Genomic DNA, 24,438 nt, shown 5'->3' on the forward strand with positions numbered 1-24,438 from the left:
CTACGTTAAATAGAAGTGTGTTAAACAGAAGTGGGGAGAGTGGGCAACCTTGTCTTCTTCCCAAATTTAGAGGAAAGGCTTTCAGCTTTACACCACTGAGTATGACATAAGCTATGGATTTGTAATAAAGTCTTTATTATGTTGATATGTTACCTCTACCTCAACTTTGATAACAGATCTTGTAATAATTGGATGGTGAATCTTGTCAAACGCTTTTTCTGTGTCTATTGAGATCATCATGTGATTTTTATCCTTCCTTTTGTTAATATGGGGTATCACAATGACTACTTTGCAAATATTGAACTGTCCTTGAGTTCCTAGAATATATCCCACTTGACCATGGTTTATAACCCTTTTTATATATTGTAGTGTTGGGTATGATAATATTTTGTTGATGATTTTTGCACCTATATTCACCAAAGATATTGACCTGTAACTTTTTGTAGTGTCTTAGATTGGTTTTGGTATTTCTTCTAGGTTGTCCAATTTGCGAATCTCTTACAATTTTTTGTATCTCTGTGTATTGGGTGCTATTTATCCACTTTCATTTCTTATTTTGAGTCCTATCTTTTTTTCTTGGTGAGCCTGCCTAAAGGTTTATCATTTTTATCTTTTCAAAAAGCATGATCTTGGTTTATCTTTTTTTTTTTCTTGGTCTTTACAGTATTTATTTCTTCTCTGATCTTTATTTGCCTCCTTCTGCTAACTCTGGGCTTTATCTGTTCTTTTTCTAATTCTTTTAGGTAGTAGGTTAGGTTGTTTATTTTAGATTTTTGTTTCTTAAATCTTTTTTTTTTTCTTTTAGGGCCGCACGCACAGCATATGGAGGTTCCCAGGCTAGGGGTCTAATTGGAGCTGCAGCTGCCAGCCTATACCACAGCCACAGCAACATGGGATCTGAGCCACATCTGTGACCCACACCACAGCTCACAGCAATCCTTAACCCACTGAGAGAAGTCAGGGATCGAAACCACAACCTCATGGTTCCTAGTTGGATTCATTTCCTCTGTGCCATGATGGGAACTCCAGATTTTTCTGGTTTCTTGAGTAAGGACTGTATTGCTATAAATGTCTTAGAACTGCTTTTGTTACATGCAAAGGATTTTGGACAGTTTTTTTCCTTTTTCATTTATCTCAAGGTATATTCTGATTTCCTCTTCAATTTCTTCATTGACCCATTGGTTTTTTAGTATTATGTTCTTTATTAGTCTTCACATGTTTGTCTTCTCCAATTTCTGTAACTGATTTCTAGTTTCATACTGCTGTGACTGAAATAAGTGCTTGATTTAATTTTTATCCTCTTAAATTTGTAGACTTGTTTTGTGGCCTAGCATGTAATCTTAGAGAACATTCCCCATACACTTGAAAAGAATGTGTATTCTTCTGCTGTTTTTGGATGAAATGTCCTATAGATGTCTATCAAGTCTAGCTGGTCTATTATATTTCTTAAGACCACTGTTGTCTTATTGACTGTCTGGAGTACCTGTCCATTGATGTAAGTGGGGTGTTAAAGTCCCTTACAATTTTGTATTATTGTCAGTTTCTCACTTTATATCTGTTAGTATTTGCTTTATATATTTAGGTGCTCCTGAATTGGGTACATTTATGTTAACTTGTGTAATATGCTTCACCTGTATTAACCCTTTTATCATTACATAACACCCCCCTTTTCCTTTCATTATAGCCTTTGTTTTAAGGTGTATTGTGTCTGATATTAGTATTGGTATCCCTGATTTCCTGTCATTTCTATTTTTATTTATTTTTTGGCATTTCAGGGCCACATGTGCAGCATATGGAAGTTCCCAGGCTAGGGGTTTAATCAGAGCTGCAACTGCCAGGCCTCACCACAGCCACAGCAATGTGAGATCTGAGCCATGTCTGAGACCTACATCACAGCTCACAGTAACTCCAGATCCTTAACCCACTGAGCAGGGCTAAGGCTCAAACCTGCATCCTCACAGACGCTAGCAGGGTTCATTACTGCTGAGCCATGATGAAAACTCCTTCTTGTCATTTCTGTTTGCATGAAATACCTTTTTCCATCCCCTCACTTTTAGTCTGTGTCTACAGCTCTGATTTTAGTTTCTTATAGGCAACCATTAGATGGGTCTTTTTTTGTTTTAGTCCAGTCAACCATTTTATGCCTTTTGATAGGTACGTACTTTCTGCCATTTTATTAGTTGTTCTCCAGTTGTTTCTGTAATTTTTTCTCTTCATTTCTTTTTGTTCTTCCCTTGTGTTTTGATGATCTTCTTTAGCAGTATGTCTGTGTTCCCTTCTTTTTGGTTTTTGTAATTTGTGGTGACCATGGACTTCATACATGTTGACCTCTATGAACATGCCTTAAACTGGTTCAAACACATTCTAAAAGAGCTATATTTTTTGCTCCCCTCCCCAACATTTTGTGGTTTTAAGGTCATATTTTACATCTGACATGCATGGTTTCCAAAGAGAAATCAGGTTTATGGGGGAATCCCTTACATATGATTCTTTAGTTTTCTCTTGCTACCTTTAGAATTCTCTATTTTTAACTTCTGCCATTTTAATTATGATACATCTTGGTGTGAGTTTGGCTTCATCTTATCTGGGACCCCCTGGGCTTCCCTACCTAGATATGTTTCTTTCTCTAGGTTTGGGAAGCTTAGAGCCAAAATTTCATCAAATGTATTTTCAATCCCTTTTTCTCTCCCCCTTTTGGGACTCCTATAATGCAAATGTTAGTATGTTTGATGTCATCCCAGAGATTCCTTCAATTGTTCTCAATTTCTTATTGTCTTTTTGCTGTTCTGATTGGGTGATTCCCATCCATCTTCAGATCACTTTTGTATCACATAGTCTGCTGTTAATTCCTTCTAGTATATTTTTCATTTTAGTTACTGTATTCTTTAGTTCTGACTGGTTCTTTTTTTATATTTTCTAGTTCCTTGTTAAAATTCTGTGTTCATCTGGCTTTTGTCTTTTTAGGGGCACACTTGAGGCATATGGAAATTCCCAGGCTAGGGGTCCAATCAGAGCTGTAGCCACCAGCCTACGCCACAGCCATGGCAGTGCAGGATCCCAGGATCCAAGCCACATCTGCGACCTACACCACAGCTCATGACAAAGCCAGATCCTTAACCCACTGAGCAAGGCCAGGGATCAAACACATGTCCTCATGGGTGCTCCTCAGGTTCGTGAACCACTGAGCCATGATGGGAACTCGCATCTGCTCTTTTCTCTAATTCTGTCACCATTCTTTTTTTTTTTTGGTTTTAGGGCCGCACTTGTGGCATATGGAGGTTCCCAGACTAGGGGTCAAATCAGAGCTACATCTGCCAGCCTATGCCACAGCCACAGCAACACAGGATCTGAGGTGCATCCACAACCTACACCACAGGTCATGGCAACACCGGATCCCCAACCCACTGAGCAAGGCTAGAGATCAAACCTGCAACCTCATGGTTACTAGTCAGATCCGTTTCCACTGTGCCACAATGGGAACTCCTCTGTTAACCATTCTTATTATTAATGCTTTAACTCTTTATCTGGTAAATTGTTTATTTATGTTTCATAAATTGTTTTTCAAGGGTCTTTTCTTGCTCTTTCAATTGAAGCGAATTCCTGTCTTCTCATTTTGCTTAACTTTCTGTCTCTCTAAAATGGTTACCTATTGCAGTCTTAAAGGAGTGTCCTTGAGTAGGTATGACCCTATACAGTCTGCCCCATCAGTGAGAAAGTTCTCTTTAATTCATTGGCATAGTTTTTTTAAAGAAATCATAAATGGACCTTGTGAATTTTCTGCATCCATTAAGTTAATCACACAGTTTTCTTTTTTAACCTATTTACATGATGAATTATATTAATTCATTTTGTGTTAAATCAGTCTTGCATTGCTGGTAAAACGTCACTTAGTCATGATATATTATTACTTTTATATACTTACTGGCTCTGATTCATTGATAATTTGCTGAGGATTTTTGTGTCTATCTTAATGAGGGATATTGGTCTACCAGTTTTCTTGTTACATATTTGTCTGACTTTGGTATCAGTATCATGACTGTTATCACGCTGGCCTTGTAAAATGAGTTGAAAAGTATTCCTCTTCTTTTTCCTGAGTTTGTGTAGACTAGGTATTATTTCCCCTTTTCGTAATTGTTATATTCTCTTATCTATTTCAATGTCTTTGAGATCAGTGGTTACATACTATAATAAAGTAATTTGTGTGTTCTTTTTTCTTGACTAGCTTGAGCAGAATTTATCAATTTTGCTTACCTTTCCCAGCAGTAGGAAAGTTTTTTTCATTCTTTGGTCATCTTTCTAATGTCTTACTTCTTCCAAAGAGCTAGCAGGACCTCATCTGCTGCTTCACATCTTTCTCATCTTCTGCTCGTAGTTGCTCATCAATATAATTTCTTCCCTAGAAATTCTACTGTATGTTGTTGAGTGAATGCATTATTTCATCCTCACTATATACATATTAGAATGATATTTACAGTTTTAATCATTAGATAGGGCTGTCAATCTTCCTCTATTCTGCCTCCTACCACTTTCTTGCTAGTGAATGACATTCTTCACAATGGGGGATTAAAAGAGAATCAGTGCAAACCAATCCATCATTTGGAGCCACAACTCCAAACATGTCCTCTACTGAGTTTAATTCAGTGGTGGACTTAGCATAATTAGGGTAAAAAATTTAAATACAAAAGATAGACAGATATTTACACACACACATACACACGCACACACACACATACACAGTTACCAAATATTACAAACTTAGATATACTTAGAAGGAACCTTTATTTTAATGAAGAAATTCAGCATATTATCTCTTAATTTTTACTTCTGAAATGGAGAGAAAGCAAATTCCTAGTAGTAAGACCAGCTCTAAAACTATGGGCTTTTGAAATTAAGTAGTATATTCAATCTGTGAACTTAGTATTTAGAGACCATTCTGTCTGGGCTAGGCATCATGCTATATCTAAATTTATGACCCACTCACCTCTTTCCTGTCATTTTTCTTTTTAATGTTGCAAGGACCATTTTAAATTTTAGCATTAAAGTTTAGTAATTTAGTATTTGCAATTTTAGTATTTAAAAAAAGAAAATTCCAATTGTATCATCAATCCCATCTTGCCATGGAAACTGAGCAAAGGTACCTTACAATTTAGAAGCAACACCCAAGGGAGGGGGTTTATCTTCTAGAGGAGCTCTGAATGCTCCTAGGCAGGAGCTCAATGAGTAGGAGGTTTCTGACCCAGAAGAGCTGGCCGTATTTCCTTCATATACACATTTCCCTTCTGTATTCCCAGTTAGACAAGGACAAACCCTCAATTTATATCTTCAGCCTGGGCTTCTACCCTGAACTCCAGACTTGTCTAAATGCCTCCTTGATATCTCCAATTAGGTAGTACCTAATAGAAATCTCCAAATTATCGCATGCACACCTAATTCCCTGATCTTATCTCCCCTTCGCACTTCCAGATGTTCAGGTCAAAACCCCTGGAATCATCTTTGACTCTTTCTTTCACAAGTGACATCCAATTAGTAAGTCCTGAAGACATTTCTTTCAAATTACATCCTAAATCTGACAACTTCTCACCACCTTTCCTGTTAACACCCTTATCTGAGCCACTCTTATCTCTCACTTAGATTATTTTAGTAGGTTTCTAACTACTTTTCTTGCTTCCATTCCATTCTTCTCTTTTCTTTATCTTTTTTTTTTTGTCATTTTAGGGCCACACCTGCAGCATACAGAGGTTCCCAAGCTAGGGGTTGAACTTTGAGCCACAGCTGCGGGTCTATACCACAGCAACAGCAATGCCATATCTGATTCACATCCATAACCCAAGCCATAGCTTGCAGCAATGCCAGATCCCTAACCCACTGAGTGAGGCCACAGCTTGAACCTGCATCCTCATGGATGCTTGGCTGGGTTCTTACCCTGCTGAGCCACAATGGCAATTCCACCCACTCTATTCTTAATATAGTTCCAGTGATTCTTTAAAAAAAAAAAAAAAAAAAAATCTAAGCCAGATCATGTGGCTCCTGTGCTCAAAACTCTCCCCATCACACAGAATAAGAACCAAGGTCCTTCAAGGTCCTGGACAATTACACATGACCTGGCAGCCATTATTTCTCTGATACCATCACCTACCACAGTTGCTTCCTGTTCTCCAACCACACTGGCCCCTTGTGCTTTGAAAGAATGGAGAAGAGACATGTGGTGGGGTATGGGTACAAACAACAGTCTGTCACACAAACTCTTATTTTGAATGGACATAAAATACACTCCATCTGCATTACATATTATTACTTTGAGCTTTAATTTCTGTGTGGTGATTTAAAGCATATTTGCAAATTATTTGACACTCTTCTAAGAAGAGGTTAAGTGTAATTCCTTTCCCTTTAAACACAAGGACTTAATCACTGTCTTAATCACACTACTGCAAAAGTGACACTATGAAACTTCTGAGGTTTGATTAGAAAAGGCCATGGCGCATCTGCTAGTTTTTCTTGGAATGGTGACTTTCAGGACCTAGTTACTATGTCATGAGGAAGTGGAAAGAGCACAAGGAAAGACCACGTGTGGGTGTTCAAGATAGGAATCATCAGCCTCCAGACATGAGTGAGGAAACCAGCCCTCAAGTGATTAAACTCCAGTCTCACATTGCCCCCAGGACACTACATGGAGCCAAGCTTTGCTCAGACTGCCAATTCATGGTCAAAATAAATGATTGCTGTTCTTAGGCCATTAAGTTTGCAGTGGTTTGTCATCTAGCAAGAGATAACTGGAAATCCATTTTTTCCATGCCATTTTTGATTCCTATTTCTCTAAGTTAGCATGTACTTCACTCCCCTCCTCCTTCCATACTTCAACTTTTGTCTCTCTTCCCTTACTTGAGTGTTTCTTCTGTTCTTTCTTCCATTTTAACATAATGGCAAACATTTAAAATAAGCAATTCTATTAAAAGAGACATATTGGCCATACATATTGGAGAAATGATTTTTGATGTTATATCTTTGAAATACATTGTTTTTCATTATGTTGATGTGGGTTCACATTTGACTACTTTTATGTAAGTCATTTTTCTAAAAAAAAACTGTTGTCTAAACATTTTTGATGAAACATTAATCTTAAGTCCTACCAGTTATATTTCACAGGCTGCTATGAGAACCATTAGTCTTCATCTGGTTTGTTGTACCTCAATATAAAAGACACAAAGTTTTTCTTTAAACTACAAGAACAATATAGTAACTAAAGTAAAGTAAATAGTAATCAAAGCTTTTACTTACAGAGGTTATCTCTGAATATTGCTAACTGGTGATTTTTACTTCTTCATGATTTCCAAATTTCTGCAGTAAACATGTGTTCCTTTTATAACAACCAAAAATATTTTTAATTTATGCATATTAGCATTTTTAAAAAGTTCTAAATTGTTTTATCTTTAAACAGGGGTGGGGTTCATCTAATATTTTTTTTTCTTCTTGTTTCTTTTCAGTTTAACCCAGAACTTTAATCATAAAAAAAAATTCAGGTGAATAGCCCATGTTAAAGGGAGCTGTGGGCAGTTCCAAAGTTTATTCTTTTTTTTTTTTTAATTAATTTATTTTTTTTGTCTTTTTGCCATTTCTTGGGCCGCTCCCGCGGCATATGGAGGTTCCCAGGCTAGGGGTCCAATCGGAGCTGTAGCTGCCAGCCTACACCAGAGCCACAGCAACGCAAGATCCGAGCTGCGTCTGCGACCTACAGACCTACACCACAGCTCACAGCAATGCCGGATCGTTAACCCACTGAGCAAGGCCAGGGACCGAACCCGCAACCTCAAGTTTCCTAGTCGGATTCGTTAACCACTGCACCATGACGGGAACTCCCCAAAGTTTATTCTTAAACTAAGCTAGGGAGTTTCGTCATAGCTCTCCTAGTCCAGTAATCTAAGAAAATTTCTTTTTACTGGTACATATTTTATTTCTCCCACATAACTTTAAGTTAACAGTATCACAATAAAAAACAATTCAATTATTTAGATCTACTTAATTCCTTTCTCTGTAGGTCAGTTCAGCTTATTATGTTTTTATACTCAGGGATTTGTAGCAGCTGCTTGTTCTATCCTTCCTCGAGCCATGTGGCTCTTTCCCATGTCTTTCCACCCACTCAATGACTAGGCTTCAGTTAGTCAAGGTTTTTGAATTAAAAAAAAAAAAAAAAAAGACCAATGTAGGAAAGAGAGGGTAGGAATTTCAGCATCCTTTCTCATGGATGCTTATGGGGGTTAGCACACCCCAGTTCCTCTAAGTCTCTCTTCTTTTTCAGCTGGATGAGTCCCCATAAACAAGGAGGGCTGAATGTTCCTTCCCAGAGAAAGTGAACCTAAAATGGGTTCAGAAATTCCACCTGAGCCAGTGCAATGCCTCTATTATTATGAAAGTTGGCCCAAAGTGATGAAATCATGTGTTTGGATTTTACATTCTCCCCAGCACTAAGACTCTAAGTGGTCTGACTTTTCCTTCTGGGACCAGATACCAAATGGGACTTAGTCCAGGTCTCTTAGTATCTCTTCATATACTGAAGGGAATGGGGTTTCTATGAACAGTGAAGAACTGTTACTTGAAAAAGTGAAGTTAACTTGCAGTTCTTTGGTGAGTGGGAAGAGTTTTAGTTGTGATGACCTTCTTATTAATTCATTTCAAGATGATTTCTCCCTTTCCACACACTTTTTAAAGAACTAATAAGACCTCTAATTCACTAATCATCTCTATTCTGATGACCCCTACACATTTATGTTTGGCAGTAACTCTGATCTCTACTTCAAATTTCCACTTGGATAGACACCTCCAAGTCCCATGTTCAAAATTGAACTTAGGATCTTCTTTATCCCATAGACTTAGTCCTCCTCTCAGGATTTCCTCTTTCAGAGAATGGCTCTGCCAATGCTGATAGCACCTATTGTCCAGGACACACTGTTGTATCTCCTACATTCAACAAAATGCCTCGCATATAGCTGACACTTAATATTGTCTTGAATCTGGAATACTTTTATGGTGAATGCCATTAAGACTCTCAACCTTCTCAAAGACCAATAAAATGGATTTATGGTTCATCCAAAAATTCAAGCAAATATTTTTTTAAAAAATTTTTTTAGGGCTGCACCTGTGGCATATGGAAGTTCCCAGGCTAAGGGCTGAATCAGAGCCACAGCAATGCTTGATCTGAGCTGCGTCTGTGACCTACACCGCAGCTCACAGAAATACCTTATCTTTATCCCACTGAGTGGGGCCAGAGGTCGAAACCACAGCCTCATGGATACTAGGCAAATTTGTTACCACTGAGGTACAACAGGAACTCCCAAGCAAATCTCTACTGCCTCTAAAATCCAGATTCTTTCTTTATGCCAAAGCTACCGCTATTTACTAAAACAGTTGAATGCCTTCTAAAATTCCCATCATTATTGTGCATCAACATGCAGTTAAATGAATGAATTGATTATAATTTTCTCTGCTCTATCAAATTTCTACTTCTCAAACTGTGCTTCATGAATGTGTCACTGCTGGAAAATGAACACTAACTGTGCATTCAGGGCATTTAACAGCAAATTTGAGTGAAGTGTTGATATCTTGATAGGAAAGATTTCTTTGAGCTCTACTAAGCATTTTTGAAGGCAAATTGTGTCAGCAGACTGAAATTACATGCAAAATTATCTAAACTATTTTACATATGCTAGACAGTCACACTTTATAGCAAATGAAGCTTTCAAAATGGAGGGTATGAAGCTGAATAATATCAACCTCTGGTTAATTACCTCCAATACAGGTCTCTACTCAAGGATAAAGGCATAAAATGCAACTGTGGTATACAACAGTGTGAGACTTAAGGTAAAAATTGGAGGATGTTATTACAGCCCCCCATCACACACATGGGGCAACTGTTATATTTTACCTACTATTTTACGGATTTATCAAGTACTTAATGTTCTACGGGATGCATTATTCCTGGAATTGGTCCATTACTTTACTGCTCTTTACATAGTATAAGCAGAGTAGGGCATACCTTGGAGGAACAAAGGAGGCTTCCTCTTATGCTGAGCTTTCTTTGCTCCAGATCACCTTAATCACATTAAACAGTTGTTGGTTAACTAAATCCGTTGGCAGTATACCACTAATTGTTCAGTCATCACACCTTGAGGGCAAATAATGTAATTTTCTCAGTCACCTGCGCTCTGATTTGACCATTCTCAGCTTTTGCTTTTGACTATTCAACAAGATCCTGAAAAATAAGTAATGAAATCTGCATGTGATACAAAACCCAGTAGAAAATCCTTCAGTTCTAAAAATAAAAATCCAAAGTATTGTGTCCATTTGAATAATCTGAAAATTTTCAACAAGAAATATGTCTCTTAGACATGGTTAGGTAAGAGAATACCTCCTCACTTTTTACTTGGAATGTTCCCACATTCCCTCACTTACTCTTTTTCTAGGCCAGAAATATTTCATGATAATAATAATAATGGCTAATTTACTGAGCAGTTACAATGTGTCAAGAACCTTATTTAGAGCAGGGTTTCTCAACCTTGGTTCTACTGACATTTTGGACCAGATAACTCTGTTGTGCGACATGCATTCAGGATGTTTAGGAGCATCTCAAGCCCCCGCTCTCCCAGACTCCACCCACACCCAGTATGACATCCATAAACATCTCTAGAAATTGATAAATATTCCCTAATGGGCAAAACTGCCTCTAGTTGAGATTTACCACCTTAGATATATCAATTTACTTAATTCTCTAAACAACTCCATGAGGGAAGTTCCACTTTCCAAGGTATAGGTGAGAAAAGAGAGGAACAGAAAGATTCAACAATTTGCCTAAAGTCACACAGCTCCCAGGGATACAGCCAGTATTTGATCAAGGTAGTCTGACTCCAGAGCCCTAACCCTTAACTGCTGCTCTAGAAACCTAACCTCTTTTTGACTTTTTAGGGCTTAAAGAAATGAGGCTTGTTGGATCAGCATCCCTTCCAAAGATATTTCAGGGTGAAGGAAATGCTTCAGCAATTAAGATTGATTTAGGAATTGAAACTGACTTGAAAGTAAGAGGGGAATAAGGTCGTCACTTATATCTGAGTCATGGTAACTGAAAGATGGTTTTAAATTGGAGGATTACCCACGTATAAAAAAAACTAAAAACCCAGAGCTTGGTAACTTTGTTCTTCTACCACCTAAATCATTTTTAGATCTAAGTAGAATAGATGCCGAGTATAATTTAAGCACCTCCTCTTAACGGCAATGTCTGGCCCACCAGCCAGCATAATTCTCATCATTAGATTCTCTCCTGTAATTGGAGATTTATATCTTCCAATTAGAAAATTCATTTGCAGATGACCCTTGTTAAAATGCTAATATCCATATTAAGCTCTGTTAGTCTTCGTTTAAATAAATTAATCAAATTAGTTAGTGAGTCATTTAGCAAGCCATTAGTAAGTAAATTACAAAACATAAAGTTCTGATGGCCCAGAGGCAGGGAAAATCTGGTTACAAGATGTTTTGCAGAGAAGCCACACATGGGGCTGGTAGGACCATGTGGGGCAGTACAAGATAAGCAAGGTGCTGGGCAGGCGGACAGGCTTCCAGCAGTGAGGAAGCATGGAGAGTCACTTACAAGAAAACTTGCCTCCTTTCTGTCTTCCCTAGTTCCCTATTATTGACAATCTCTTTTCCCATGCGTATTACAGAGCTCTTTTCTCAAAATGCAGATTGGTTCCAGGTTATCCTAGAAGGCTGCACAGCAGACCTGCCACTTTTATAGCAAACTTTGAGGGGCTGAAAATGCCCCCAAATGGCACTGCTCTTCCTTGAATCAGCTACTCAAATTTCTTTCCACTTGAATGATACATGGTTTTCTATGTGCAAGAAACGTGAGCCTGAATTTGCAATGTATATGGTTTTTCCATGGTCCTGGCTTCTCCAAACATCTTGTGGAAAACACAATTTCACCATCTTTCATAGGACAAGGGACAGAGGGTGAGGGTGCTCCTTGCTGTCTTAGGTAGGGAGGCAAAAAGGAATTTCATTCCTTCTCCCTCTACTTAGTATCTCTAAATAAATGCAAGTAGACACTCACTTGTTTTGATACAGAAAACATCAATCACTACATTAAAAGGTTTCCTATCTGGGAGTGCTCATTGTAAGAATTTTTCTTCAAAAAAAAAAAAAAAGAATAAATTGCAACTGAAATCTAAACTAGACTCTGTAATTAAGCAGTTTAAATCTGCTCAAAACAATTTTCAAGTATTTAAATGCTAACAGAAAACTTCTTCAAAAACATGAATAGATAAGGAAATGGGACTCAAGGTTCATAACTGATACAGCAAGAAAAATTTTTATTGTGGAACTATTAAAGGACTATGATTTTTAAAAAGAAAGCCATCATGCAGATTAAAAAGCTAGGCTGGGTGGTTAACTGCAAGAGTGACCAGATAAACCTCACCTAAGCATACCACAGTTATCAAGTAGGCTTAGAGATGGAAAGTTGCCCTACCTCTGATCAAACTACCTGGCCTTTTGAAAAATCAAGGTGAAAGATAAGCATATACAAACTTGCATTTTTAAAAAAAAAAAACAACTTCTATTTATATTTTGCAACTATCATCTTTTAAAGCCGTGGCCTTAGGAAAATCTGCTTTGGCAAGCGACTGCAGAGGCTCCTGTGGAGAGGAAGTGAAAAGACTGGGCTTATATACAAGGGCTGCTGGCACATTCAAAGCGCAGGGGATAGTTCACAGAGCAAAATGTAGTCCTAAGTAAATGGGTTTCAGGCAATTTCAGTGTTAAGATAACATCATTAAGAGTAGAACAGATTGTGCTCAAACCCTGCTGTTTATAATTAACACGTTCCTTCCAAATACTCCAGGGTCCCTGGTAAATAGTCTTCTGCTCACATTCACCCAGACCAATCAGAGTATTTTCATCAGATTCCATGCTGGGCCAGCACCTGTCTGGACAAATCCAATAGAGCCAAAGAACTCCTCTCCCTGGCCAGCTGAGTTGCTGGATGAACACAGCTTGGCTCAGTCACTGTCACAGTGTCCATATGGCTTTGAAGCTTGTTTTCACAAGAAATCATACAAGTATTTTATTATGTCAAAGTTCACCGTCCTATAAACAAAAACAGATAATATGTTAGCATCCTTGTTCCCTAGATTGCTCAGCTTTGTATGTATGATTCCGAGAAGCACATGAAAAATAATTCAAAATTAATGCTAAACAATCCTATAATGCTGTCACAATAGAATAGACATTAATTTTTAAAAATATTACTAGGAACAGAGTTTCTTTAAAAAGTTTTTTCCCCAATGCATAAAGTTTGCTTTTCTAAAAAAAGGGAACAAAATTAGAACTACTGAACATTCTGTATTTCAATTGTACTACAGAAAGTTTGGATTTCACTTGAAAGCTATTTTCTTTTGGTCTAATACCCAGAATAAAGTAATTAGAAATGCAGAAGTATTTAAATCTTTTTTTGCTTTTGAACATTGTTTATCTTCCAAAACACCTGTTTTATCATTATATAATGCATAGCTCATCTGTCCTCATTTGTAGTTTTCATTCTTTTCAGTCTTTTAACACTGGCTGACCTGTGTGTGTATTGTAACTAAATCTGTACGATCCAAGAATACAATACAACAAACAGACGATGTGAATGTTTATTTTTGTACTCTGATGGCAGGCAGAATAAAATAGCAGGAGACAGAGACATGTAATTATTTTCTTTTCTCCCAACTCATTCTTCACTATAAATATTCAGATTTGGAGGTTTATTATTTGAATAAATGGTCAAAATAATTAGATATAATGATCTAGCAATAAGTATAAAATTAAAGCCTTAAAGTATTCAATTCTGCAAAAATAATCATCCATGTAAGAATAGCCTTTTAAAGATTCACTAATTGCATGCTCTTATTTATTAAACCATCATCAATTAGTGTTTTTGTCTATCATTTTGTAATACACTTTCTAAAAAAGTTTCTAAGCAAATGACTGACATAGCAAATATTTTTTAAAATTTGGAATAAGGAACCATAGACATTGCTTATGAAAACACATTTTAAAATAGCTCAAATGAGATGCTATGGCTATTGTACCTAATGTTGGAATGAAGACTATTTTGTTTCAGTACAACAGTGCCTATCTGAAGAATACTAAAACTTTCCAAATTGTCTAAAAACACTGCTAAAACAATCCTGTTATCATTAGCAGTAATAAAACAATTAAAGATAGTTACTAAAATTAAAAAAAAAATCTCAGGTATAAAGACACAAAAGGTACAGTTGTTATATCATAGAGCTATTTATTTTTATGTGTTTTCCTTTCATTCAACTCTAGAAACACCCTCCCGCCCCCAATGACTAGTAACAAGGTATCACTAACAAATAATTTTTAAAAATTATGAAAGGATTTTTCATGATTGGTTGAAAAATTGTTTTTAGAGGATCTTAAAAGGACAGACATAGGCTATTTTTATCATAGGCAAAAAGGAGAATTTGTATATCCCTTCAGGCATATTTCCCCAGTATGACTTTTTTTTTTTTTTTTGGTCTTTTTAGGGCCATACCTGAGGCACATGGAACTTCCCAGGCTAGGGGTTCGAATCAGAGCTATGCCATAGCCAGACAACAATGGATCCAAGCCACATCTGCGGCCTATACCACAGCTCATGGCAATGCTGGATCCTTAACCCACTGAGCAATGCCAGAAATCAAATCCAAGTCCTCATGGATACTGGTTAGTTTCGTTACTGCTGAGCCACAATGGGAACTCTCCCACTATGACTCTTGGTCTTAAGGTTATAAACCTAAAGTGACAAGGTATAGCGAACTTAAGTTTTATTTATTTATTTATTTTATTTTTAGCATTGAGTGGAAAAGAAGAAGTTTAAAAGAAGTTACGAGTGGAACAAAATTCCACCACGAGTGGGACTAAAGGGCATTATTTGATAGACAATTACAAAGCCACATAAAATGATCAATACGAAACCATAACTACAATATTAAGAGGGGAAAGAACAGAGAATTGCAACTATGTTGTGATAGCTGAAAAGAAATGTTTGCATAAAAGACTAGTACTAGAATATAAAACAAATGAAAATACTGTGACTTGGTAGCAGTAGGGACTACTAGTGCTGAACAGTTTGTGCAATAAAACTTGCTTTATAGAATCTCCTCCATAATTTTTTTTTTCTCTTTTAGACTCAACTGAAAGTTGGCTCTTCCTGAAGGACCTAGCCTCCTCTTCAGCCCAGAATTTCTAATGAGATTATTAGACTCTACCATAGCCCAAGCAGTCCTGTCAGGTGGGGTTGGTATCCTTGTGCAAGAAGCTTTTCCTCAGACCACTCCACTAACCAACCTTTATCCCTGTGTCACCACCTCTTAGTCAGTGAACAATGCAGTACCCAGTTCAGTCTTCCTCTCCAACCCAAGATCTGCCTCAGCCTTGGTGATTTCTTACCTCCAATGGCCTTCTACTCTCATGGTCACATTCAGAAATGGTCCACCTCTAAATACAAATTCAGACAGTCCACTCTGATCCCCAGTCTCTCCCTTCAAGTGATCTGGAACACCTTGCAACAATCAGTTCATAAACCTTTTCACTTTTTCCAGATCTATAAATAAATACTGAGAGAATTCTGTGCCAGGAACTGAACTATTAGCCCTCTACCAGCTTTTCTTCCTTCCTAGCTTAGACTCCATGGTTTGTCACTTCAAGCATTCACTTGCTAGCATCCACTGAATTCAGCTGGCAAAACCCCAATCCTATGTGATTTCAATTACACCCCTTTGCTGTCCCAGTACCCAGCATATGGAATGATGCTGGAGATCACAAGTTTCACAGATTGGTGCCACTGTAAATTCAAGGTCAGGAACGTCAACTGGGCCCTCAACACTCCCAGCAAGTTGCTTTCCCTCTCAGCACTTTTTTCCATTCCCCATAGCAGCAATTTCAAATATCCCTATTATTCTCAAACTGCTAGTACTTCTGTCCTTAGTCTCAACTTTGTCTCCTCCTTTACAGGCAACATAGAAGACATCATATCAGACTTCTTTCAACTTCTTGCCACCAAATCTCCAAATTCAGTTACATCTAAATCCACTTTTTCCTCTCAATCCCTCTCTCATCTAGGGTTATTTCTTTAGTTCATGTTTCTAAATCCCATGTTTATATAACATTTTAAGGACTCTGCTTTAACTTAATATCTCTCTCTTATATCATTAACTCTCCCTCATTGCAAGTCCATTTCCATCACCATTTAAATATGCTCAAATCTGGGACTTTCCATTGTGGTGCAGCAGAAACGAATCTGACTAGTATCCATGAGGATGCAGGTTTCATCCCCGGCCTCGCTCAGTGGGCCAGGGATCCAGTGTCGCCGTAAGCTGTGGTGTAGGTTGCAGATGCAGCTCAGATCCTGTGTTGCTTTGGCTGTAGTGTAGGCTGGCAGCCGTAGCTCTGATTCAACCCCTAGCCTGAGAACTTCCACATGCTGCAAGTGTGGCCCTAAAAAGCAAAAAACAAAAAAACAAAAAAAACCTCAAATATTAAAAAAATAATAATCCCACACATGACCCCACAACATGTTTAGCAGGTAACAATCCTTTCTTCTTCTTTACAGCAAAAATATTATAGAATACAGGCTCATGAGGATAGGATACAGATCTGTTACACTTCTCACTCTACCCCCAAAACTTAGCGTAGTGATTTTAACAGGCAACATGATAAAGTGAATAAAAAGCATTCTATTTGCTACATCAACTTTCTTATAAGCACTACTTAATGCACTATAACCTGACTTCACCCTACTGTATCCCTGAAAGTGTTTCTGATAAAGTTACAACAAATGACTGCTTTATCATTAAATCAGATGGACTCTGCCTGATTTCTTGGCAGGAACTAACAATTTTGACCATTACTCCCTTCCCTTAGGTTTTTATACTTTTCTTGCATACACAACTTTTTGTATCACTCTTTTATCCACATAAGCTCATATCATGAGTATTCTCCTATGTTTTTATTCTTTAATATTACAATTTTAAATAACTGCATAATGGATTTTTTTTTAACAATATATAATAAATTACTGATCTAGTCCCTTATTTGGGATGTTCAGGTTGTGTCCTGTGATCTAACTGTACATTCTCTGCCACAAGTGTCTGGAACTAGGGCTACATTCTTGGGATCTCTCATCTCCACCAAACCTCAATTTGGCATGAAACTGCATCAGTAGATCCCTTCTTCTTGCTGCACCCACAGACAAGTCCACAATTGTTCCCTTTTCATCTAAAGTTTTACTGGTAATCACGATTTTTAAAATGCAGTATTTTGTACATTTAGCGGTTTAAGTTTAAAGCACTGTGATAGCTTTGAGGAAAAACAGCAACTGACACACAGTGTCTACTTGAAGCTTCACGGACTTACACTGTAGGAAGAAAGATGAGTTCTAATTATTGAATTAATTATTTAATGGAGTCCCCATTGAGGCGCAGTGGAAATGAATCCGGCTAGGAACCATGAGGTTGCGGGTTCCATCCCTGGCCTCGCTCAGTGGGTTAAGGATCTAGCATTGCTGTAAGCTGTGGTGTAGGTTACAGACGCAGCTCAGATCTGGCATTGCTGTGGCTGTGGCATAGGGCGGCAGCTAGAACTCTAATTCGACCCCTAGCCTGGGAACCTCCATGTGCCGTGGGTGCGGCCCTAGAAAGACAAAAAGACAAAAGAATTTTTTTAAATTTTAAAAATTAAAAAAAAATTACTCAAGTAAAACAACAAGCCTCAGAAGACATGGGGACTGAATAACTGAATGGTATGTATGTGTGGAGAGGGGGCTGAGGAGAGCCATAGTATGTCTGAGATGGTTTCTTCAAGGAATACATTTAAACTGAAATCTAAAGGTTAGGCAGCAGTGTGCTAGATAAAGGAAAGGAAGAGTTGGAAAGTGCTGCATATGCAAAGAATGGTGAATATGAAGAATTGTTAAAAGCCAGAGTGGTTAAAGTGAAAATACCTAGTGGAGAAGACATGTTTGGCAGGTCTGACTGGGCATAAAGGCAAGGGCCAGATCACTGGGGCCTTGTAGGCTACTTTAAAGATTCTATTTTTTAATCCCAAGAGTTATGGGAAACTACTGAAGACTTTTAAGTAGAAGGGTGACATTAAAATTGCTAACATCATTCTGGCTATAGTGTAGACAACAATTTATAAGGGGATAAGAGTTGACAGAAGATCAATTAAAGAGATGATGATGATGGCTTCATCTAGAGGGGTAACAGTACAGATGATAAAAGTAAATGAAGCTGAGGTATAGAGGAGGGACTTGACAGGCTCAAAAGGACTAATACTTAGATACGGGGAGTGCAGGAGTGGAACATGTCAAGAATGACTCCCAGGTTTCAGGCCTGGGCAACATGACAGACTGCAGTGCTAATCACTGAACTGGGGAATGCTGGAGGAAAGTTGATCACTGTTTTTGTTGGCAGGCAGAAACAGGGAAGAATTCCTGAGTTCAGTTTTGGAAATATATTGATATAGGTGGGAAACATCCAATAAGGGTCAAGAATCTTAGAAAAAAGGTCTGGCCTTTAAAAACTGGGGAGTAAGATTAGGATATAGATGGCTGTTGAAGTCAAGGGTAAAGCTAAAATTGCCTAGGAAGAAAATATAATATGGGAGAGAAAAGGATCAGCTACATTTGAAGGTCAGGTGGACAGGATAAGCTCGCAAATGAGCTTGTGAAGAAACAGCCAAAGAATAAAGATGAAAAGGAATCATGGGCTCTAGGAGAAGAGAGTTTTGAGAGAGAGCGCGCATGCACGAGCGAGCATGGTCAACAGTATTAGGTGCCACTGAGAGAAGAAATAGCATGAGGACTGAAAAAGGTTTCAGCAAAGGGAGGAGATGGAATTCAAAGCAGAAGTGGAAGACTCGCCCTAGACACAAAGAGGGACTCCAAACTACTGCAAAAGGAAAGAGAGAAGATGGGCATCAATGTATGTAGTTGAAGGCATTCTCAACTGATGAATTTTTGTCCTGTGAAACAGTGAATGTTGAACAGAGTGAATATAGACGTTAGGATTTGTGGTTTGAATAGAATCAAGAATCTAGGCTGAAAAGAAACCTATGAACCATGTGCTCAACTGTTCAATACATGAGGAAGAATGGCTAAGAGGCTGGTAAAAGATAATCTGTCATTAGGAGAAGAGTGAAATAGAGCCAGATTGCAAGAATCTCAAAGAAACCCACATTTTCATAAGAAATTGTGGGGAAGTAACAATCTACAAGTGGCAACAAGAAGAAAGGAAGGTACTTAAAGAGGATCCAACCCTGAGAGATTGAGGTTTGAGAAAACAGAGGCTGCTGCCGGAGATTAACTCTAGGGGAATAATATCTCCAGGTAAGAATCAAGTTTTCATTAAGATAATGAGGAAGCAAATTAGGGAAAGACAGAATAGGGGAGGAAGGGCAATGACGACAGGTTAAATCAGCACAAAACAAGTGTAAAACATCATGGGGATGAGAGGGTGGACGAGGGCAGATGTGGAAAGAAGGTGATCATTCTTTGGACCCTACCTATGGAAAGTAAGGAAAAGTAGAGAAAACACTTAACAAAGTAAGTGACAGAGTTTCCTAGCTCTATGTCCAAACTCCAAGCCTACAACTCCTGCTCCCTTCTGAGGTGGATGGAAGTGCACCCTTCTGGATGTGTCTGCTATCACTGATGCTGTGCATTGTAACACCCAGGTCAGTTTGATCTGCTGCACAATCCTCCTGTGGGACGTTCACAACCACTGTTGTCTACGTGATCATGATGGGGCACAACTCCGCGTACAGAGTAAAGATAAAATGCCTGAAGTAAAGACGCCTCATTCAAAAGGCATGCCTTTCAGAGGCTCTTAAGATAGAGAGCTTTTAATACTACTGTTTAGAAAAAGAAAATTACTGCTTTATGGTCATATTGAATACATTCCAAAAATGTTTCTGCTCAATTTCCTCTGTGTAATTTGTTCAGTTTCACCATAACACATTTCAAAACCCTCATTTCAAGTTTCAGCGTCTACATGCTATCGAAATTTGTCAAATACCTTCATTATAACATCACAGAACTTTTTTTCTTTTTTGACTGCATCCGCAGCATGTGCAAGTTCTCAGGCCAGATACTGAACCTGTGCCACAACAGTGACAATGCAGGATCCTGAACTGTTAGACCACCGGGGAACTCCATATCAGAAAACTTTTAATTCAGAAAAGACTTCAGGACAGGACTGCCAACCTGTGGGCCTCAGGAACTCCAAGTAGTTGTAAAATTCATCAGAGGAGATCTGCAAATCCATACCCATGTCAAGCACTGGTTTCAGGTGAATAAATCATGTTCCATGCCTATATATTATTAATTTTGAAATATATGTACATATATTCATGATTAATTTTAAAAGGATATTAAAAGGGAATCTTCATATTTGAAAAGGCTGGGAAAGCACTGTCTTATGGGTTATCTTGTTCCACCTACCAGACCACCCACGCATTACCTCTTCTACTATGAATCCTGACAGATTGTTATCCAGCTGCAGACATAATGGTTGGAACATTTTCCATAAAGGCAAGTATACCTCCTCTCCATGAGGAAACTCATTACATTTTCAGATAGCTCTGATTTTGACAGACATACTTTCTTCTATAGAATTTCTAATGCTCTAGAATTACTGAGAATTAGTCTCATCCATTTCGCACGTGACAGTCCCTGAGGTACCTGAGGTGGTTACTGGATCCTTCCTAAGGCTTTTCTCTCACACCTCGCCCCTCACTCAAGGATGTGACACCATTCCTCATTCGACTCCTCTCCTCCTGTCCCCTCAGCACGTACGCATTTGCCAATCCCCTGTCTTAAAACTCCAAACACAGCACACAGCACACCAGATTTGATCTGCCTGTGGTAACACAGTACACTTATTACGTCCCTTGAATGAGACACCAAGATTTTTAAAACCTTGTAGTCATCTAAAATACAAGGTCTCTTCCACTGTGTTTTAGTACATATGAGCTTTTTTTTTTAACTGCGATAACATCATTTTATGACATTATATAAGTTTCAGGCGTAACTGTATTTCAACTTCTGTACACACTACAGTAAATACGAATTTAGAGTCAACTATCCATTAATCTTACCTTGCTACTATAGGACAATTATTCCAATCTGTCAAGGTCTTTCAGAATCTTTATTTTTGCCATATAACATGTTAGCTAATTCTCCCAATTTTAGGTCATTTGTAAATGTGATGAGAGGGTTTCATTCTATAGTGAAACTTATTCATTCTTGGCACTTACATGAACCTTCCTTGCTGAAATGGCTAATGATGTTACATTAGGAAGAAGACAAATTTTTATATTTAATGTATCATTTATATAATTCAAGACATTTTACATTAACAATTATTCTATGCTTACCTAGCAACAGCTCTGATGAAGTCTAGAGATACTGTGCATTTGTATTTTGGTCCATCAAGTTGATCATCATGGCCAACCAGGGTTAACAGCTGAAGGGTCACTAAAGAGGTAATCTAAAAATAAGAAAGCATCTTTATGAGAAAACTGTTTAATAAGCACGATGTCCTTGTTTAAACATTTTTAGTTCCTTTGATAAAGATATATAACTGAGTTCACAAGAACATCTGCAAAGAACATGACTATTTTGAAATTTGTATATACAAACTTATACGTATGCTCAAAGTCCTAGTTAATTAACAATCAATCTTTAAAGAATCCACTAGAGATAGATTTGTTTCATTAATAACTCACACAGATGACTGCTAACTTTAAAAACTATAAACAAAGTACATTCCTTCTCTACATAATAAAAATTTTATGAAGCTTCCATCCAAATACCTCAGAATATCAAATGCGCACTCCCTTGAGAACTGAGCAGTTAAAATGTAGCAGTATACCTTTTTCAGAGTTGGGAAGCTGACTGAACAAGAGATAAGAACATACCCTTCAGACATGGGCTTTGTCTTGCTTTAAAACTGACTACCAATTAGGTAGTTTAGGCACTGCCAGGAGGTGTAATAGTGGCAAAATTATAAGTGCATTTGGACAGGTCAAAATCAAAACACAAAATAACTTCACATTCATAATGCCAACAAAAGTATTAAGTGCTCTGAAATCCGAGAAAGACAGCTGACCCAAGAGCTGAAATTCTTTGCCCATTCTCTTCTTTTAATTTCTCATTCTATCTTCTACATGCCAAGAGAAAAGAGGCCAGCAATGGCAAGAAGAAAAGATCTGGAGACTTGGTGATCTGTAACTGCCAGCAGCAATTTAAGAGGTAAGAGTTATAATACCCATAATACCTAATCCTATATCTTAGGAATTAAGAATCCTCACTTATTTTGTGACCAATACTTTGCATATGCAGTAAACATTCTGAGTAATAAAAACAATCGTAGTAATTGTGATTTGCTGGTACCAAGTACTTATATACCGTATCTCATTTATTCCTCATGATCCTAGAAGGTGGACGTTATTATTCTCATTTTACAGATGAGCCTTAGTGATTTTCCTCAGGTCCCAGAACTGGTATTAACTGGCTCAGTAAGAATTTAGACTTAGAGTTCATGCTAACCCTATTATGCTACACAGACTCTGCTATGTTTCCCATTACAATATTTTTCGGCTGCACCTGCGGCATATGGAAAGCTCCCAGGCCAGGGATTGAATCCAAACTGCAGCTGTGACCTATGCCAGATCCTTAATCCACTATGTCAGGCCAGGGATTAAACCCAAGCCTCTGTAGCAAACCAAGCCATCACAGTCGGATTCTTAACCCAGTGTGCCACAGCGGGACTCCTTCCATCACAATTTTAAAGGGAAAACTGTTATGCAGTGTTCAGTCAGCTGTCATCACTTTACCAATATATATATATATTTTTTTCTAATTAGGGCTGTATCTACTTCACATGGAAGTGCCCAGGCTAGGGGCTGAATCAAAGTTGCAGCTGCCAGCCTACACCACAGCCACAGTGGGATCTGAGCTCCATCGGCAACCTACACCACAGCTTGAGGCAAAGCCATATCCTTACCTCACTGAAAAAAGGCCAGGGATCGAACCCACATCCTCATGACACTAGTTGATTCTTAACCTGCTGAGCCACAATGGGAACTCCTACCAACATTTTTTAAATGAACAGATGAGTAGATACCACAGTATTTCATATATAGAAAATGCTATATTTAGTAAATACGAAGCATTTTTTCAATTAGTAAGACATTTGGTATCAACACATCAAAATATGAAGCTCTGCATTCAAAAGGCTAAGACTTTAATTTCTAACTCAATATCACAAATTAGGTTATGCCTTAAAATGTTTTATAGATCTTCTATGTGTTGAATAGTTATGTATGTTGCAGCTATTGTATGCTATTCTATTTTTATTAGATCAAGCTTATTTGTGTTAGTGAAATCCTTACATACGTCATTATTTACCTACTTGAACTATAGAAATTGAGAGAGGTGCTAAAATTCTCCCATTATGATAAGTCTGTCCTTTTCTTTGTAATTTTTAGTTTTTGCTTTTATCTTTGAGTCTATGTTATTTAATGTAGACATTTAAATTTCTGCTGGTAAATGAAACCTTTTCATTATTATCTAATGGTCCTTTTTTTCAATAAGGCATTTATCTTACCCTACAGTGTGTTTTTTCTAATATACCTACATCCACATTCTTTGAGGTGGTTATCTTTTTTCTTATGTTATTTTTCATCATTTTACTTTTAGTTTTATATTTTAACTTTAGACATAAACAACATATACTGATATTTTCTTTTTGTAGCTAGTGTGACAATCTTTACCTTTGCCTAAAAGCAAATATACTCCATTTGCTTTTATTGTAATGATATTCTAAATGGTTATTTATACGATTATGTCAGCTTTTCTATTTGTCCTCCTAATGTTTCTCATTCATTTCTTGCCCTTTATTGAGCTGAACTGCAGTATTTTTTTCATTCTCAAAAGTCAAAAAAAAAGTCTCAAAAGTAAAGGCTTTAAGAAAGAAAAAAAAAAAAAGGCTTTACTTCTGAGACTTTTCATTTTTTGTTTTAGTCTACCATCCTGGAAGTAGTTTTATATTCTAATTTAACTCTAATTTCCATTTTGATTTCGTCTTTGGGCCCCAAGCTATTTTAGAATTCTTCTTTAATTTCCAACTCATGAAGTTTCTCTACCATTTTTTGATTTGCTTTTTTAGGCGAGGATATCACAGGATGTGGTCTGTACACTGGTAATCCTTTGAAACTGGATTCTCCAGAAGGAAATAAGACATGCCTTCCACTGTGGCAAAGAATAAAACTGACCAGTGCTCACCCTGCCTGTCCCAAGAATGTCTCCAGCTGATGGCAAGGGAGTACAAAACATGCCTACAAAAT

The 24,438-nt window shown here is 37.6% G+C and overlaps 1 protein-coding gene across 1 annotated transcript in view; it reads right to left on the reverse strand.

The window, feature by feature from the left end:
* Nucleotides 1-12,583: 12,583 nt before the first annotated feature.
* ORC5 (origin recognition complex subunit 5) overlaps nucleotides 12,584-24,438 on the reverse strand; it is an 84,255-nt gene continuing 72,400 nt past the window's right edge. Inside the window, exons 13-14 of the mRNA XM_047753141.1 lie at nucleotides 21,466-21,578; nucleotides 12,584-13,128 (exon numbers count right to left, since the gene is read on the reverse strand). Of these exons, the coding sequence (XP_047609097.1) occupies nucleotides 13,083-13,128; nucleotides 21,466-21,578 (159 nt within the window). The 3' untranslated portion in view covers nucleotides 12,584-13,082. The remainder of the gene's footprint in view (nucleotides 13,129-21,465; nucleotides 21,579-24,438) is intronic.

The sequence above is a fragment of the Phacochoerus africanus genome, chromosome 11 (genome assembly GCF_016906955.1).
Source record: "Phacochoerus africanus isolate WHEZ1 chromosome 11, ROS_Pafr_v1, whole genome shotgun sequence".
In the NCBI taxonomy this organism is placed as follows: Eukaryota; Metazoa; Chordata; class Mammalia; order Artiodactyla; family Suidae; genus Phacochoerus; species Phacochoerus africanus.